This window comes from Rattus norvegicus, chromosome 16, assembly GCF_036323735.1.
Source record: "Rattus norvegicus strain BN/NHsdMcwi chromosome 16, GRCr8, whole genome shotgun sequence".
Lineage (NCBI taxonomy): Eukaryota > Metazoa > Chordata > Mammalia > Rodentia > Muridae > Rattus > Rattus norvegicus.
Genome location: NC_086034.1, coordinates 1556304 through 1575674, shown reverse-complemented (window position 1 = coordinate 1575674; position 19371 = coordinate 1556304). Strand labels below are relative to the sequence as shown.

At 44.0% G+C, this 19371-nt stretch overlaps 1 protein-coding gene across 2 annotated transcripts; it reads right to left on the bottom strand.

Annotated features, from left to right (window-relative positions):
• Positions 1-357: 357 nt before the first annotated feature.
• Positions 358-10385, bottom strand: Dux4 (double homeobox 4). Of its 2 annotated transcripts, XM_063275802.1 has the most exons (7): positions 9625-10385; positions 8675-8949; positions 6617-6674; positions 5873-6027; positions 3485-3578; positions 2877-3022; positions 358-1864 (listed from the first exon to the last, which is right to left on the bottom strand). In XM_063275802.1, the coding sequence occupies exons 3-7, from the start codon at positions 6636-6638 to the stop codon at positions 1208-1210; spliced, it is 1074 nt and encodes a 357-aa protein (XP_063131872.1). In that variant the 5' UTR covers positions 6639-6674; positions 8675-8949; positions 9625-10385; the 3' UTR covers positions 358-1207. The 2 variants fall into 2 exon arrangements, with proteins under 2 accessions (XP_063131872.1, XP_063131871.1); XM_063275801.1 differs by having other exon boundaries at positions 8675-10385.
• Between the last annotated feature and the right edge of the window lie 8986 nt (positions 10386-19371).

Below are 19371 nucleotides of genomic sequence, written 5' to 3'. Positions count from 1 at the left end.
ATACAAAATAAATAAATATCTTTTGAAAATAGAGAACAGTTTCTCTATTTCTCCCCAAGCAATGAAGAGCCCCCAGAACTGCAGGCACCTGCCAATTGGGCTTCTGCCCTCTACAGCTGTGAAAATAGACATTTTCTATGACTTGGGACGTTCCGTCTGTGGCATTGCTATGGTCGTTCAAGTGACTCAAGGACTGTGGAGTTTCAGGTTGCAAGATGAAAGTTACAGGTACATACCGTCAGGAATAAGCACATAGTTAACACTACCGTGCCACACACTGAGTGACGGTTAGGCTGGTAGCCAGTAAGTATTAGTTACTTCTAACTCACTGTGACCAAAACATCTACCAGAAGCAACTTGACAGAAGAGTGTTTATTGGGATTCTTTTCAGAATGTTTCAGTCCATCATCACAGAGAGGCATGGTGATGTGAATCTGTCTACACTTCGGGAGTGTGTGGTACATGCTATTCACGTGGTGGGTATAACTTTCTTTTTTCTATTTTTTTCAGAGCTGGGGACCGTACCCAGGGCCTTGTGTTTGCTAGGCAAGCGCTCTACCACTGAGCTAAATCCCCAGCCCTGGGTATAACTTTCAAGGTATCACCCTGGCCTATGTCTGCCTGTCAGGACCCATGTAAAAACTCCACAGATTCAAACCGCCATCGGCTGAGAGGCAAGATTTCAAAGCATGAACTTGTGAGAGACACTTCAGATTAAAAACACAACAGATGGTAAATGAAACCGTGACTTTTCTATATGATTTTTTTTTAAACCATAATTAAAATTGAGACCAAGGTGGACATGGATGTATTTGTAGTGCTGACTCTTGAGGAGGCGGAGGCAGGAGACTGACTTAAGCGCAGGAGCTCAAGGCCAACCGGAATAACAGCAAGATCAGATCTCAAGAATAAATTAAGAATAAAAATAATGGCTCCCTTTGTGTGTCCATGAGGTTTATGCATATACTAACTTGAACTTGTTCTGTAATTCTGCATACCTAGGCTTCAATAAATCCACTGATTTCATGCCCAAGGACAGGTTTCTCCTGAATCTGACTCACTGATGTACTTCTCCCCATGTGAAGAAGAACCTGAAACTCTTCTGAGAAGCTCCCCGAGCCATGTGCAGGAACCCATGTTGGGGACTTGGATGCAGAAAGAATAGAAAATCCATGTCCAAGAGGAATTAACGAAAAAGGCTTGAGGCTTAAACCGGCTGCTGTGGAGTTTGGTCTGTCTGCTCAGACACATAGAGGAGCTGCAGCAGCTGTGCCTGCCACGGGTGCAGGTCAGTTTTCACGGCCCAGTATCCTTTGTCAGGCATCCACTCGGCAAGCATGGATTGGAACCATTCGTCCCAGTGTTGGAGAAAGGCGAGATCTTTTTGGTCCGGTTTCCGGAAGTGTTGATTGACAGCTGAAACCTGAGTAGAATCTTCTAAGGGCGGTACAGACAAACCACTGTTCTCACTGGGATTATGCCCTCTTTTTTGGATTGGGAGCTGTAAAGGAGCCTGAGTATGGAAGCCCTCCTTCTCTCCTGGACTTTTTACCTCTGATAAGTGATCAATAAACAGTGAGGGATTTTGATCATCGCCCCTTCGCTGTACAACCTGGGAGGGCTGTAGTACTGTGGTCTCTGGTAACTGCTTCTGACGGCCCCTAGAGAGATCCAAAGGACCATTTGGCGTGTGGGGTGGAGAGAGAGGCAATATAACGGAACAGCTGCTGGTGGGATCTTTGGAAGGAGCAAGTTGACCAGTAGTCTTCTGGGCAGGGCACTGGCTGCTCTCAGGCGGATGAGAAGTTGCCCGAGTACCCTGTTTTGGGTCTGGGTGCCGTGCTCTCCGGTTCTGAAACCATATCTAAAACACATACACAAAAAGAGTCCTTTAAAACACATACATAAAAAGAATCCCTAACAGCAAAGGCGATTCCACCTGTCTCTCTTTTTTTTAAAGATTGATTGATTGATTGATTGATTGATTGATTGATTGAAGTTCTTAGAACTTCATTTCCTCCAGTTAGAGCCCACATTCTACATCTCTACCACCTCCCAATAACTCATTTGGATTTCGAACAGATTCTTTCAATCTAGCTCTGAGCTCTTCTGATCCAATGAGCCCTGGAAACGCCTCGCCTCACTAACACACCTGGAGATGAGCTTGACTAATCTTCCATGTTTCTCAACCTAACTAAGTTGACAATCAGGATTAAGTAAGCCGTGGCACGTGGTCATGGGTAAAATAATATCGCGGTCGAAAAGGTAGACTCCACCCATCTGGTAGCCAGCACTGATAGAGGAGTCAAGTTCTCAAAGGCAGGGCAGATTTCTGCTTACCAAGGAGCTCCTAAGAACAAGGAGCTCCCAGGGCATGGAAGCCCAATGGCTGATCCAAAAAATGGGATTATCTAAGGACATGCTCCAGAAGAATGCTTATCCACCTCCATACACACAGAACAGGGATTCTCAAACTGCAGGCTGCGTTCTAGATTTCACCTCAGTCAGAGGTGAACTGAAGGCTAGGTGTCTGGACGCTAACTAACATCTTAACACACAGGACAGCACCCTTGCCCTCTGGGGTTCAGATTCTGGTAATTTCAAGGACTGTGTTCGCGAAACAAGAGTGGCTTTCACACTTTCACCTGACTGTTATTTCTTACTTCCTATGATTCTGCAGGTCTGACGTGACTGTTTCTCCAGACTGTCACTGGCAATACCAAGTGTCTACATCCTATGTCTAGAGCAGAGGGACAACCCCAAATAGCCTGCCTTTGACCAACCACAGCTCAGGCGAGAAGCAGCTTATAGTAAGGACAAATAAGCTGCCAGAGACAGAGAGCAAGCGCAAGAGACAGAGAGCATGCGCAACTTACATGAATTCTGGATTCTGGGATGCCTGTTTCTTGAGCCAGTTTTTCCCTGGTAACGATCCCTGGGAATCGATTCTTCTCAAAAGCTTCGATTAGAATATCAATCTGAAACTTTGTGAAATGCGTCCTGCTCCTCCCAGCTTCTTTAACTAATTCAATGTAAGCACACAAACAGGGTTTGCAGGTCAGTTTTTACATTCAAACTTGAAAAAAAAACATTTTGAATGAACGTTGTTCATAAAAACAATGGTTTGATGAAACCCCAGAGGTGACAGGACACAACCTTAATAAACAACAATGGAAATAAAAGGGGGAAGCTTTTCTTGCTAAGAGACCATTCCTGTAGCCCAGGCTAGACTCAAACTTGTTACATAGACAGAGATGACCTTGAACTCTCTCTTGATCCACTAACTTCCACCTCCCAAAGCAGGGATTATAGCTACCACACCCAGTGAGATAATGCTTGTATCTCTGACCCTGAAATGCCCAGAGTATGCTCTAATTGGTTCCTAGTTTGAGCGTCCTCTACAGAGTATTTCTCCATAACATGGAGTCACTTATGCTCCCAGAGAAGCCTGTGAAGAAGCTGTGTTTGAGCTCGTGGATCTCACCTCTGGGTTTATCCTGTCCTTGCTCTTGGCTTTCTTCAGAGCAACATTCAAACTCTACTTGTTTCCGTATTTTTCTGTGCTTCTGAAACCAAGTCTATACGGAGAAAGAAAATGAGGAAAGGGGACACAGGAAGTGGATGCAGCTCTATTTAGATCCCTCCGAACATCAGCCAAACAAACTGACTGGGCATCCGCCCTCAAGACCATGTCCGGAAGAGGAAGATATATCAGTCTGTTATTTTTATTGTTGTGTTTATTTAAAATACCAACAAGAATCTCTACACTCTTTCTCCCTCTTGCTCCCCCAACCTCCTACCACATGCGCGCGTGCACACATGCGCACGCACACATGCACACACACACACTTAAAAATAATAAAGAGGGCTGGAGAGATGGCTCAGCAGTTAAGAGCACTGACTGCTCTTCCGGAGGTCCTAAGTTCAAATCCCAGCAACCACATGGTCATTCACAACCCTCTGTAATGAGATCTGATGCCTTCTTCTGGTGTATCTGAAGACAATTACAGTATATTAATATGTAATAAATAAATCTTTTAAAAATAATAATAAAGATAAGGTTTGTTTTTTTTTTTTTTCGGAGCTGAGGACCGAACCCAGGGCCTTGCGCTTGCTGGACAAGCGCTCTACCACTGAGATAAATCCCCAACCCCCAATAAAGATAAGTTTTAAAAACTATATTCACTACTATAACTAGAGTTATTTGCTATGTGGGGTTTTTATTTGTTTTTGTTGTTGTTGTTGTTTTATTATGTTTTGAGTTATTTCTGAGTATTTTCTTTGGAAAACCTGATTATTCATTCTAGCACTCACAACCTTAAAGACCATCCTCAGCGGCCCGGTTGTTAGCCATAGGCCTTGCGGTCATAAATCACCGAGTCCAAGCTTTGTGCTCAAAGGATCTTCATGTTTTCCAGATTCGATATTCAAAATAAGTTTTCAAATTACGGCCTTATGAACAGCTGGGAGCTTCCAACTAATGAGTAGACAGAAAGGTCCTCAGAAGCCACCGGCATCCTCGTGACTCTGAGCCTTTCCATCAGTTCAAGTCTCTCGGGTACCCAGTCACCAGGTGTGCCTACATGGAGCGATTTCATTAGTTCACGTCTCTCGGGCACCCAGTCACCAGGTGTGCCCACATGGAGCGATTTCATTACCATTGTTTGTGTAGACCGTCTCCCATACCTGGACAGTTTATCAGGATATATGAAAATTATCTTCTCCCCAGGATTTCAAAAGGCTAAAGTCATTATGGTAAATCCCCGTGTGCCGAATATAAGAACTGGAGTCTATTTTCTCGCCTCTAAAGGTTTAAAGGTTTATCTTCACTGGTTTAAATACCGATTCTTGTGATAAAAACTGTACATCCCACTCCTCTAGTTCATCTTTGATTATCAAATCTGCAATCCCGAAAAACCAAGCCAAAGCAGCCCACGGTCCAGTAAATAATCCCATACCTGTACACAGACAAACAGCTCTGATAAACGTGTCAGATTATAAAGAAGGAGAAAGTGGGGGAGGGGGAAGGGAAGAGAAAAAGAGAAAGGAAGAAAAATGGAGAGGAGAGAGAGAGAGAGAGAGAGAGAGAGAGAGAGAGAGAGCGCTGCGATGTACACCTCTGATCCCAGAACTCCAAAAGCAGAGGCAGGCAGATCTCTTAGTTCCAGGCTGAGGTCAGCTTGATCTACACAGTGAGATCCTGTCTAAAAACAAACCAGGCGATTGTTGGTACACACCTTTTAATCCTTGCAACTCAGGAGGCAGAGGCAGAGACAGAGGCAGGAGGATCTCTGAGTAAGAGGACAGCCCGCTCTACAGAGAGAGTTCCAGGATAGCCAGGGCTACAGAGAGAAAAAAAAAAAGAAAGAAAGATGAAAAGTAAGAAGGAAAAATGAAAAAAGATGTCCAGAGGGACCGGTAGGAAAATAAGAGAAGGCGGTCCCCAGCTCCGAAAAAAAGAAAAAAAAAAATAAGAGAAGGGAATTCAGAGAAGATGGAATTGTCACAGGATAAGTTAAAGTATTGATAAGTAAAGGGGAAAAAAGGACTAGCTTACAAACCAGCAGTTTTCATAAAACCTTGACTTCCCTAATTTCTTACAGATGTGTGGCAATTTTACTCCATGTGCGCTAACAATGAAAGGCTCCGCATTGCTCTGCTGATGACATCACTTCTTAAGTTCTGTAACTCTTGAGATACAGAGTTTATTATCTCCTACGGGGAAACCATGAGCTGGCCATCCCTTTCCCTCTGTGCATTGCCTATGGAAGAAACTTAGCAAAATATAGCAGCACACTTACCAGAATTGCCCAGAAGAATATAGCCTAGCTTTGTTCTTTGACTCAGAGAGAGAAGGAGACCCAATGCCTACCATTATTTGAGACTCAGAGATGCCGAGTTTCTTAGCCAGATGTCCCCTGGTAGCTAAGTCAGGATTGGGATTCTTTTCAAACCACACACGAAGGGTGTCCTTTTGACTCTGGTTTAGAATAATCCTCCTTCTCCGGGCTTCTTTTTCCAGTAGGCCTAGCAAAGAGAAGACAGATAAAGAAGTGTGAAGGATCTTTCCTGGCATGAACTCCTGCTCTGTCTGCTCCATGCAGAAAGCCCAGACATACAATGGTGACTATGTATTTTTACATTAGGAATAGTCTTAAGTCATGACAACAAGGACATACACATGCATAATAGAAAGGATGATAATCATGTAAGACTAAACGCAGGAAATGACAGGACCTCCCTATGGTACACACAGAGAGTAATGGATACCAGAAACATGAAAAGTAATGAGATGAGCACATATTTTACATGAAAGTTGAACTTTGGAATAAAACACTTCCATAAAATTAAACTTCAGGTGTTTTATTCTCTTCATCCAAAGTGTCAGCTTTTAATACTCTAAGTAGAAGTCTCCTTTGAAAGAGCCCTAGAGGTCATTGTAAATTGTAAGTTACAAGAATTCAAAATACTTGTCCATCTACCCACACAAACTGTCACTAAAAACCCACTCTTGGACACTGTAATGATCATGTGTGATATAAAATTCTGAGGTTTGAGGAAACAAAAGAGGGAAACCCTGGACGTTGCCACAAGAACCAGCAGGGAGGGCACTTACCACCAGTGCAGTTCAGATCCATGCTGCAGCCACCTGGATCCCACGAGGCCCAAGAGAGCTATTCACAGAGACACAGGATGTAGCAAAGCCCAGAGTGGCCCACCCATCCCTTAAATACCTGTTGTTTAATCCCTTCATTAAATATGCGACAGCACTGGCCAATCTTGACAGTCAACTTGATTGGATTAAGAGGTTCCTGGGAGATTAGTGAAACCGGCCTCTGGGTGTGTCTAAGGTGTCTCCAGTGAAGATTAGATCATAAGAGAGTTGAGCTAATCACTGGTTTAACCCTCTGATGGACTGAAGTTTAGGACTCCTGACAGACAATGAACTATGGATGCTGTGTGACTTTAAAGGACAGGTCTTGGCCCTGGAATAATGCATTCTTTTCTCCCTCTCCCTCTCCCTCTCCCTCTCCCTCTCCCTCTCCCTCTCCCTCTCCCTCTCCCTCTCCCTCTCCCTCTTCCTCTCCCTCCCTCTCTCCCTCTCTCCCTCCCTCCCTCTCTCCCTCTCTCCCTCTCTCCCTCTCTCCCTCTCTCCCTCTTCTACATATCCAAGAAAAATGAACCTCAGACTCACTACCACAATGCCATGATATTCTGCCTGACCTTGGGCCCACAGCAATGGACCCCCCATGATCACAGATAGAGCTCTGAACTAGTGAGCAAGAAATGAATTCTTCCTCTCTTAAGCTGTCTCTGTGGGGGCACTTGTTAGAGCAATGTAAAATTTGACTAAAACAGCCACCTAAGAGGAATTTGAAGTAATTACCACAAAGGAGAAGCTGAATTTGGAGGAAAGTACAGATTCTTCTGGGTAATTCTGCCTCCTCCATAACACCTCTCCATGTTTTACTTCTGAGCTCTCTAGGTTGTACCTGCATGTTATTTCTATAATCCTTGATCTCCTCCTCCTCCTCCCCCTCCCCATTGTTTGCTGTGCTTGGGATGGAAGCCAGTCTCAGACAGGCTGGGTAAGGAAGTCTTCTGTCACTGAGCTGCAGTCCTGGGCCCTCCTATTCCTTTCCGGTTGTCTTATCTCTTAATCACCTGGACTTGGCCATATTGTGTAATATACTAGGAGTCTCCCCTTTTTCCTTATGTTTCAACTTTTTCTCATCTTCTGCTAGAACACATTTCTGCTTTTGTTCTGCCCTTGCTGACCTGATTGTACACCCAAGAAGCCAGCCTAAGCTCTCTGGGGTATTGACTCAACCTCAGTGTGGGTGTGCCGTGAATGGGCTTGGGAAATGTGATTAAAGAGAAGAACTAGGTTCCTTAATCCAGTAGGGTGGGGTTAACCGTCTAAGTAGGAAGGGGAAACAGTATAGCTGAAGACCTCACCTGGAGAGGGTCAAGGATGTAGAGCCACCAGCACTGTGGCTCTGGCCAAGTCCCAGCCTGCTTCCCTCTCCTTTCTTAGCCTGTCCTGCTGCTATACATGTGCATATGTGTGCACATTATATATACGTGCTTTATGAGCATGCTTATATGCAGACTTGAAAGACTCTTCCATTACCTTCTCTAGCGATACACCGTATATTAATAACAGATAACTCCAGAGGCCTGCGAGGTGGCTGAGCAGGTCAAGGTGCTTGCTGCTAAATCCTGACAATCTGAGAGAGGCAACTCCCACAAGAGGTCCTCTGACATTTACAGATGCCATAGCACCAATGTGCCCCACCCCATACACACGCAAGCAAAGGAATGAGTGAATGAAAGAATAAATAACTTTACATAGCCACATTCTACGTTTGGTAAGGAAAGAATGAACCTCACCCAAGAGCCTTGTCCTCCTGAGTAAATGTGTTCGCAGGGGAGAAGTATAGACAGATAGAACTATGATCTTGCTGTTTTTATATGCATCTATGAATAGCTTAGAAGAGACATAGGCATGCCAAGTTTGCATGGCTATTGTGCCTCTGTTGAAAGCAACAGTTGAATTAAAACTGCTAGTGAGGAATAATTTCAGTTGTCTCTGCTGCTAAAGAAGAAAGAGACAGTTGGTGCTTCGGTGAGTCTAATAGGCTCGGGATATTTGAGAAACAAACTTAGTTACCTTTCTGGGTGTGATAAATCTACCCTGACGCAAGCAATTTAAGAAAGGAAGAGTTCATTTTGGCTCACAGTTCCAGGGCACAGTCCACCATGCAGGGATGTCGGGGCAGCAGGAGCCTGAAGCAGCTGGTCATACTGTTTCCGAAGTCAGGAGGAAGACAGCCATGGGCGCCGCTGCTCGGAGCCACTTCTCCGTTTTAACGCAGTCCAGAACCCAAGCACTATGTCCCGGGAATGGAGTACCCTGCTTGAAGTGGGCCTTCTCGCTTTAGTAACCTAATCGAGAGAATCGCTCACAGATGTGTCAGGCTTTTTCCTTCTAGGTGCGTACCAAACCTGTAGAGGTGATCCATTCAATCACAGCAATCCTACGAAAGCTAAGGCTTTACCACAGGGGGTCTGTTCTACCGTTGAGTTTTCTAGTATGTTTTATATTATAGTCAGACATTAATGTCTTAAAGATTACTTGCTGACCCCTTAATATTGCCAATTTTCTACTGACTGTAGCCAAAACTTACATTTCATACGCACGTAATGTTAAAAATATATATATATATATATTTTGTCGACAAAAGATAATATTCTTGTGGCTTGGGATAAAACACATTGTTGTGTTCACTTAAAAAATAATTAAGAAAGCAAAAGTTAAAAAAAAAAAAAGCAAAAACCCTGGGAGCCCCTGTACCTAGATGCAATTGGTTGCATTAATTAACCTTTATGGAGTGTGTTACAGATATCTGTGTATGATACGAGTGTTAGTTTTAAAAAAGCCACGTGACTAAACTAATGAAAAAAAATACGTGTGTGGAAAAATACTACCTCGACCCACAGGAACCTACCCGAACGGCAAAGCAAGGAAAGACCCAGTAGCCGTTCCTCCCCTCCCATGTAATTGCAATTACAGGAATCAGGGATCGAGCCTGGGTGTTTCAGTCAAGCAGCAGAAATTACCTAATTAGGGCACTCGCATCTGAAACTGAAGGATGTGGAGAACATCTCTCCAGCAGCAACTTGGTGTCCCACTGATACTACCTCGTCCTCTTCGTAGTCTCCTCCTCTCCCCACTCCACATACCCACTTCCCCACTGTATCAGAAGGGAAAATGTTTGCTTTCTGGGGTAAGATGGCGGATTGGACGCTTCCTCCATTCAACTCCGAGATAGAAGAGTCAGAGTAACAAAGGATAGACCATATCCTCGGGACGGAAAGAAAGAATGAGCATCAGAAAGAGGTGACAAGACAGATGAAAAAGGACGGTAAAATAGAAAAACTAAGGCAAGGACAGGCGGAAGCAATCTGCAGCCCCAATCGCCGCAGGGGGAAAGAAGAGTCAGAGCCCCAACCACTCGTAAGCCTGTCAGCCTTGGTGACAAAAGACTGGCAGTCCCAGCTGCAGGATAAACCCTCAGTACTAGCAAGCCTTAATCCAGGGGGGAGAGGGAAGGGGGGAGGGGAAATAATGCCTCCTCCGGTGGGGCCCGTTAGCTGCGGAAAAAAAAAAAAAATCCTGCATCCAATCCCGGCATCCAAACCCCTACCCAACCCGGTGCTTCAGGAGTGCTGCACCAGATGCCTAGCGGAGAAAGGATCTATTGTTTGAGACCAGGCTACTCTGGGACTCTGAAAACAAGGAACAGTCAGTCACAAGTCAGAGAGCATGGGGCCACTCTGCCATAGAGCCAGAGTGACAGCCCGCTACCAGACGCAGATGCAGAGGGGGCGGGTCGGACGTGGGCCGGCTGGGAAGTTTTAGGGGCGGGAGCTCAGCGGAGGCGCCCCCTCCCTGAGTGCTGGGAGCCGGGGCCCCACAGCCAGCGGATCCCTGCAAAGACACAGAGAGATCCAAGTCCTGGCTGGCGGATTCCTCGGCCTCTGGAGTTGCCTCTGGTTTGCTGCGTATTGAAACAAAGCACCAGGAGCCTAGAGGGAGGTTTGCTGCTGGGCTGGGGCTGCGTGCCCGGAATCAGGCAGACAGTTTGTCATCCTCACCCAGTGCGGAAATCAAGCACTCCTCGATTCCCCATTCTGATTCACTCCCGGGACATCCCTGTCCTTACTGGATATACAAACTTAAGAGGTGGGCGTCTATGGGTTGGGAAGCTGCCCGGCCCTCAGGCCACAGAGCATACTTGGACCAGCAGCAGCTGTCAGGACACAAAGAGGGGAAGCTAATAGCTCACAGCCCACCCTTGACTGAGGCAGAACCCCCTGCATGAACAAACCAGAGGCTTTCAGCAGGTTTCAGCACTGATTCACCGCCCTCCACCTGGCAGAGTTCAGTACTAAGAACCCAGAAGAAAGTCTCTTGATCCCCCCACACACTTTTTAAAAAAAAAATTTTTACTGTATTATATTTCTACTTTATTTTGTTGATATTTTTAATTTTCTGCTCCTCTTTTACATACCTTTACCTACAGACTTTAATTTTTTTTTTCCGGAGCTGGGGACCGAACCCAGGGCCTTGCGCTTGCTAGGCAAGCGCTCTACCACTGAGCTAAATCTCCAACCCCAGACTTTAAATTTTTACTTCATATTTACAGCCTTTTTCACACCTTTGCTTAACCTAGTTTCACCTCTCCCTTTTCTTTGCCCCTTCCTTAATTTCATCCTTTTACTAGTACCTTTATCTTTACTAATTTTAAGGCTTTTTATTGGTGTGTATTAATTAGACATGGCAAGGCATTTCTGTTCTTTTCCGTGCACGTATATAATTTGATGGTATTCATCCCAGTTGCTTGTCTTACTGCTGAGACAGAATATCTGACAGAAGCGACTCACAGAAGGGTTTATTTTGGCTCCCAGTTCCAGCAAATGGCAGGGAGAGATGGTGGAAGGAGCTGCATGGAGCTAGGCATACTGTGTCCACACTCGGGAAGCAGAGAATGAATGCTGTGTTTTCTCAACTTACCCGTGGCTATGCCATTGTGGAAAACACCTCTCCCTCTGCAAGCAACCACTGACTGTCTGTACATCCTCAAGAAGCAGCAAGGCCCCTGAAGGCCCTCTCCCCTCATGCAGGATGTGGACCAGCCCAGTCTTGTTCAGGTCTTCAGACACAACTACTGAGCGTTCAAGAACACAACAGCCAGTGCTGCCTGGATGACGTCTTTATAGACCCTGCCCCTTCTCTCGGCTCTTGGGGTTGTTTTTTTTTTTTTTTTCTTCCCCCAATTCTGAGCCTTGGAGGGCAGGACTTGGGGCTGATCAGTGAAAAGTCACTTATTTTTAGCCCTTAAACCAATTGTGAGTCTCAGTACTAACTACTACCTTTTGTGATAAGATGGTTCTCTGGCCGAAACTGGCAGAACCACTAATGTAATAGCTGGATTCACACTTGAGTCCCTCGGTATTCCTTAGCTTTATTGAAAACTTTTAAAAGATACATTTAATTATTTGCATGTATGTGCCTATGCATGCGAGTACACACAGAGGTTCCTGAACCTCTCTGTGTGCATATGGAGGCCAGAAGAAGGCAATGGGTGTCTTCCCTTTATTCCTTTGAGGCAGGGTCTCTTCCCATGGGGATCATGTTCTCAGCTATACTAGGATCCAGCAAGTCCCAGGAATCCTCCTGCCTCTGTCCTCCTTGGAGCTGGGGTTACTGGCATATACTAGATGCCCAGCTTGTTACACAGAAGCTAGGATCTGAACTCTGGGTCTTGTGAGCACTCACTTAGCCCTCTCCCTCTAGCCCTATTAATTTTTAAAATTTTTTTAAAATTTATTTAATGTACGAGTGCTGTACTGCATATGTATCTGCAGCCAGAAGAGAGCACCAGATCCCCTTATTGTGAGCCAATGTGGTTGCTGGGAATTGAACTGGGGAATCTCTGGAAGAAGGAACAGTGTTTCTAACCACTGAGCCATCTCTCCAGCCCACTCTATTAATTTTTAACTATAGTTTATTGTCATAGGTTTTCCAGGATGACTTGAGGTGTGCTAGTTAGATTTATTCCGATTGTCATTGCATTTCCATATCTGGTTTATTTGGGTGCTGGTGCTTTGGTGCTTGGCTTCCTTGCTTCTGGGTTGGAGCAGCCCCAGGAGAAGGCTGCTTAATAAGAAGTCCACCGGGAACAGGAGAGATGGCTCAGAAGTTAGAAGAGTGTTTACTCACTGCTCTTGCCGAGGACCAGGGTTTGGTCCCTAGCACTGACGATAGGCAGCTCACAAGTGCTTATACCTCCAGCTTCCTGGGATCTCAGGCAACGGCACAGCCTGCCCGTTTCCTGGGGACACATGTGTCTGGCTGGATATAAAGATAATGGACAATTTGCTCTGCTGAGGGATTTCAGGATGGGATGGCTCTCGGTGTGTGCCGTGGTTGCTGCTTTCTACTCTCATTCGTGGTTTACAGCAAGAGAGAGCAAGACATGCACTAGAAAGAGAAGAAGAACGTGGGGTTCACCAAGGGAAGGGATGGGAGTGAGCTTAAGGTTCAGGCAGGGAGTATGGAGGCTACAAAACATCTGCAAGCATTGGGGTTAGCGTTGGGGTTAGCAGGCTGGCACTGTGAAAGAGCCGTGAGGCTGGGAAGACAGGTCAGTGGGTAGAGCATTTGCCAGGCACTGAAGGCATTGAGGACTAAAGTTCGAATCCCCAGAAACCCACGTAAAAGCTGAGTGAGCATGTGGCTCAGCTATATTCCCAGAATTCAAGAGGCAGAGAGAAGCAGAATCCCAGGAGTTGGTTATCTGACCAAGTTGCCTAGAATATTCCATTTCAGATTCATCAAAACACTCTTCTTCAGGACTGGGGAGATATATCAGAGTTTCCTGAAAGGAAAAAGTTTAAAATTGACCCCTAGACAAAAGTTGAAGCCAAAAGAAAGAAAACTAGTCGGGCCCTGGAACTGCCTGTTGCAGAAACTAGCTGATCACAGAAAGAGTAATTGCACCAGCTGGTTCAGCCACTTTGTTCCAGAAACTAGCTAACCATAACAGCAGCTGACCATAACAGCAGCTGACCATAACAGCAGCTGACCATAACAGCAGCTGACCATAGTAGCAGGAACTGGTTAACCATAAAGTTAGATTAAAATCTTAAAGAACAATCATGAGAAACAGGAGGTTCTTCCTTGTGATTCGGTATGGTTTTTCCTTTAAATACCCCTTCTCCCAACCATTTGAGGTTGAATTCCTCTACCCCTGCGCAGGATACAAGTCTCGACCCCAGTGCACTGGTTTCTGTCATCCCTATCAGTAAACCTCTTGTTGATTGCATCAAGATCGGTCTCTCATGAGTTTCTGGGTGGGGGGGGGGTCGTGTCATCCCGAGACTTGAGTGAGGGTCTCCCCACTTCGGGGGTCTTTCAGTTCCTACGTGTAGGAAGGACCCAGGTTTGATTCTCAGCACCTACCCAGTGGCTAACCACTATCAGTGACTGCAGTTGCAGGAGATCTGGTGTCCTCTTCTGACCTCCAAGGGCAACAGGCATTCACAAGGTGCACAGACATACACACAGGCACAACAATCATACATATACAATATTACTGAAATATAGCCTTCCTTAATGTATACCGTGCAGAGCCATCAATTGTGAAAATGTCCAGCATCAACCTTCCAAATGTATGAAGACACAAATGCACTTGTACCCACTCACGTTTACCCACATGAACATGCATATACACATGCAAGCATACATACATGCATGCAATGCATACTGCACACACAAACATACATTAAAGGAGGAGAGAGATCCGGTGCCCTATACTGGAACAACAGAAAAGGTATTCTGAGGGTGAAACTCCATCTCATGAAAATGCAAAATTAACCTGAACAGGTAGCACCTAACCTATGTTGAATGTTGAATGAGAATGTTGAAAAGGTCCCGTTTACCAAAAAACAAAACAAAACCAGCCTAGAGTCTTCATACAGATCCCAATTCAACTGTGATTCAAAGAAGCTGGCATCAAAACTTGGCAGTTTGTTAATGTGGTATTAGTTTTGTAAGCACAAAAGAAAAATGATCGGGGGGGTCAAGTTGTGGAGTCTCACTCGCTCCATGATTCCAGAGAATGGCTAAAGCCAGGCAGTACATGGGAGGAGGTGGGGTCTAGCCAAGGAGATCCTGAGAGCTCATTTCAGGAAGCTGTGAAAATGGACCCCTTGTGTGGTGAAGATGCCAGGACAGTGTCAGCCAAGAAACCTGCAGGCGTGGAATAGAGCCAGCCCAAGGGACGGGTTAACTGTGGGCTGTGGGGGAGCATTGGCTCTGTCCAAGTCTTTTCAAGCTCAGAACATTCTGTTGTGGCCCAGGAGTCACATGTGGAGCTGTAGAATTTGCTATTTTCCCTGCTGGGTTTTGGTCAAGCGTTGGTGCAGTCATTCTTTATCATGCCCCCATTTTCCTCTTTGGATGAAAATGTTTGTTTTGTGCCACTGTGTATTGGACAGTACTCAGCTTGTTTTTATTTTACAAGAGCTTCGATAAGATATTTGGTAAGAGATCCCCTAAGACTTGGATGATGTAAAAGTATCTTTTATTTGCCTGAAGTAATTGTCATCTCAGAAGTTAGCCTCAGTCTGGTAACCTAGGAAGCTTCTAGCCTCTACACAATCTAATCTAGCCCTGGAATGTTTTCAGTCTCAGAGACTTGCTTTTGAATAAATTCACCCTTTCTAGCTCTTTCTGAACTCTGGCTGGGTGGTTCAACTCAGCTGTTTTGGCTCAAATTTCTCTCCAAGTTGATTGATTTGAGACAGGGTTTCTCTGTGTAGCCCTGGCTGTCCTGGACTCTATAGACCAGGCTGGACTCAAACTCAGAGATTTGCCTGCCTCTCTCTCCTGAGTTCTGGGATTAAAGGTGTGCCCCACCACCACCCTACATAATCCATCTCCTAAGTAAAATGTTTCAGTCTGTCTGTCAATCTCTGGCTCAAAATCTAAAGATCTACCTGATCGAGAATCTTAGAAATAGGCAGGGAGTGGTGGCACACGCCTTTAATCCCAGAACCTGGGAGGTAGAGGCTGATAGATCTTAAGGCCAGCCTGGTCTACATAGTGAATTCAAGAACAGCCAGAGCTACCTATTGAAAGGTGGGGGGGAGGCATTATAAAAAGATAAGCATTATACTTTAGATCTCAAAGGCTATAAGCTAATGATGTGATTGCCTGCTTGTGGCGCTGTTGCTGGGAGGGGATTAGGATGCAATCTAGGAGGAGTGTGGGTGGTCACTCAGGGTATGCCTTGGAAGAGGAGATTGTTTCTGGTCGCTTTCCAGACAATATAGTTAGAGCATGCACACAGAGCATGCCAATAAAGCATGGGTTATCTACAGAACAAGCAGCAAACGGAGGCCCCCCCATGTCGTTTCTGGGAAAAAGAAGAACCTTTATGAGGTTTGGGGGAAGGCCACCAAGGGTATACTTCGAAAGAGCTGTTAGTACCCAGCCCTTTCCTCTTTTCAATTCTTGGCCCCTCAGAGTGGAAGCAGCTTTGTTCAACTAAGCACTCCTCACTATGTGTGGCCATGCTGAGTGCCCAAATGGCCATTAAAAAACCTCACATGCACAAAACCTGCCTATACAGAGCTGGTCTGCCCGGAGCACTTTTACCACAAAGATCAACAGGCCCACAGGCTCACAGGCCCACAGGAGAGACAAGCTCCAGTCAGAGACAGCAAGACCAACTAACATCAGAAATAAACAGATGGCAAGAGGCAAGCACAGGAACCTAGGCAACAGAAACCAAGACTACTTGACATCATCAGAACCCAGTTCTCCCACCACACCAAATACTGGATATCCCAACACACCAGAAAAGCAAGATTTGGATTTAAATCTCATGATGGATTCACATCTTATGATGATGATAGAGGACAGTAAGAAGGACATAAATAACTCCCTTAAAGAAATACAGGACAACACAGATAAACAAGTAGAAGCCCTTAAAGAGGAAACATCAAAATCCCTTAAAGAATTACAGGAAAACACAACCAAACAGGTGAGGGAAATGAACAAAACCATCCAGGATCTAAAAATGGAAATAGAAACAATAAAGAAATCATAAAGGGAGACAACTCTGGAGATAGAAAACCTAGGAAAGAGATCAAGAGTCATAGACTCAAGCATCACCAACAGAATACAGGAGATTGAAGAGAGAATTTTAGGGGCAGAAGATACCATAGAAAACATTGACATGATAATAAAAAAAAATGCAAATAGCAAAAAGCTCCTAACCCAAAGCATACAGGAAATCCAGGACACAATGAGAAGACCAAACCTAAGAATAATAGGTATAGAAGAGAGTGAAGAATCCCAACTTAAAGGGCCAGTAAAGGGGTTGGGGATTTAGCTCAGTGGTAGAGCGCTTGCCTAGCAAGTGCAAGGCCCTTGGTTCGGTCCCCAGCTCTGAAAAAAAGAAAAAAGAAAAAGCAATAAGGGGAAAAGGTCAAGTAACATATAAAGGCAGACCTATCAGAATTACACCAAACTTCTCAACAGAAACTATGAAAACCAGAAGATCCTGGGCTGATGTCATACAGACCCTAAGAGAACACAAATGCCAGCCCAGGTTACTATATCTGGCAAAACTCTCAATTACCATAGATGGAGAAACCAAGATATTCCATGACAAAACCAAATTTACACAATATCTTTCTGCAAATCCAGCCCTACAAAGGATAATACATGGAAAACTCTAACACAAGGAAGGAAACTACATCCTAGCAAAAGCAAGAAAGTAATCTTGCAAAGAAACCAAAAGAAGAGACACACAAACATAATTCCACCTCTAACAATAAAAATAACAGGAAACAATCACTATTCCTTAATATCTCTTAACATCAATGGACTCAATTCCCCCAGTAAAAAGACATAGACTAACATACTGGATACATAAACAGGACCCAGCATTTTGCTGCATACAGGAAATGCACCTCAATGACAAAGAGACACTACCTTAGAATGAAAGGCTGGGAAAATTTTTTCCAAGCAAATAGTACCAAGAAACAAGCTGGAGAATCCATTCTAATATCAAATAAAATTGACTTTCAACCAAAAGTTATCAAAAAAGATAAGGAAGGACACTTCATGTTCAAAGGGAAAATCTACCAAGATGAACTCTCAATCCTGAACATCGATGCTCCAAATTCATATTCATATAAGAAACCTTACTAAAGCTCAAAGCACACATTGCACCTCACATACTAATAGTGGGAGACTTCAATACCCCACTCTCATCAATGGACAGATCATGGAAAAGGAAACTAAACAGAGACACAGTGAAACTAATGGAAGTTATGAACCACATGGATTAAACAGACATCTATAAGAGGAAATGTTTTTCATCCTAAAACAAAAGAATATACCTTCTTCTCAGCATCTCATGGTACCTTCTCTAAAATTGACCATATAATTGGTCTCAAAAGAGGCCTCAACAGATACAAGGAGATTTGAAATAATCCCATGCATTCTATCAGGTCACCATGGTCTAAGACTGGTCTTCAATAACAACAAAAACATCAGAAAGCCCACATACATATGGAAGCTGAACAATGATCTAGCCAATGATGACTTGGTCAAGAAAGAAATAAAGAAAGAAATTAAAGACTTTTTAGAATTTAATGAAAATGAAGGCACAACATACCCAAACTTATGGGACGCAATGAAAGCAGTATTAAGAGGAAAACTCATAGCTCTGAGTGCCTCCAAAAAGAAATTGGAGAGAGCATACACTAACAGCTTGACAGGACATCTGAAAACTTTAGAACAATAAGAAGCAAACACACCCAAGAGGAGTAGACTGGAGGAAATAATCAAACTCAGGGCTGAAATCAACTAAGTAGAAACAAAAAGGACTGTACAAAGAATCAACAAAACCAGGAGCTGGTTCTTTGAGAAAATCAACAAGATAGATAAACCCTTAGCCAGACTAACCAGAGGGCAGAGTATCCAAATCAACAAAATCAGAAGTGAAAAGGGAGACATAACAACAGAAACTGAGGAAATTAAAAAAATTATCAGATCCTACTATGAAAGCCTATACTCAACAAAACTGGAAAATCTGGAGGAAATAAACAATTTTCTAGACAGATACCAGGTACCAAGGTTAAATCAGAATCAGATAAACCATCTAAACATTTCCTAAAGAAATCTAAAACCCTAAAGAAATTGAAGCAGTCATTAAAACTCTCCCAACCAAAAAAAGCCCAGGACCAGATAGGTTTAGTGCAGAATTCTATCAGATCTTGAAAGAATACCTAATTCCAATATTCTTCAAACTATTCCACAAAATAGAAACGGAAGGAACACTACCCAATTCGTTCTTTGAAGCTACAATTACACTTATATCTAAACCACACAATGACCCTACAAAGAAAGAGAACTTTAGACCAATTTCCCTCTTAAATAACAATGCAAAAATACTCATTAAAATTCTCACAAACTGAATCCAAGAACACATCGAAATGATCATTCAACATGATCAAGTAGGCTCCATCCCAGATATGCAGGGATGGTTCAATATACGGAAATCCATGAAGTAATCCACTATAAAAACAAACTCAAGGAGAAAAACTACATGATCATTTCATTAGATATTGAGAAAGCATTTGACAAAATTCAATACCCCTTCCTGATTAAAGTCTTGGAAAGATCAGGAATTCAAGGCCCATACATAAACATAATAAAAGCAATATACAGCAAACCAGCAGCCAACATCAAACTAAATGGAGAAAAACTCAAAGCAATCCCAT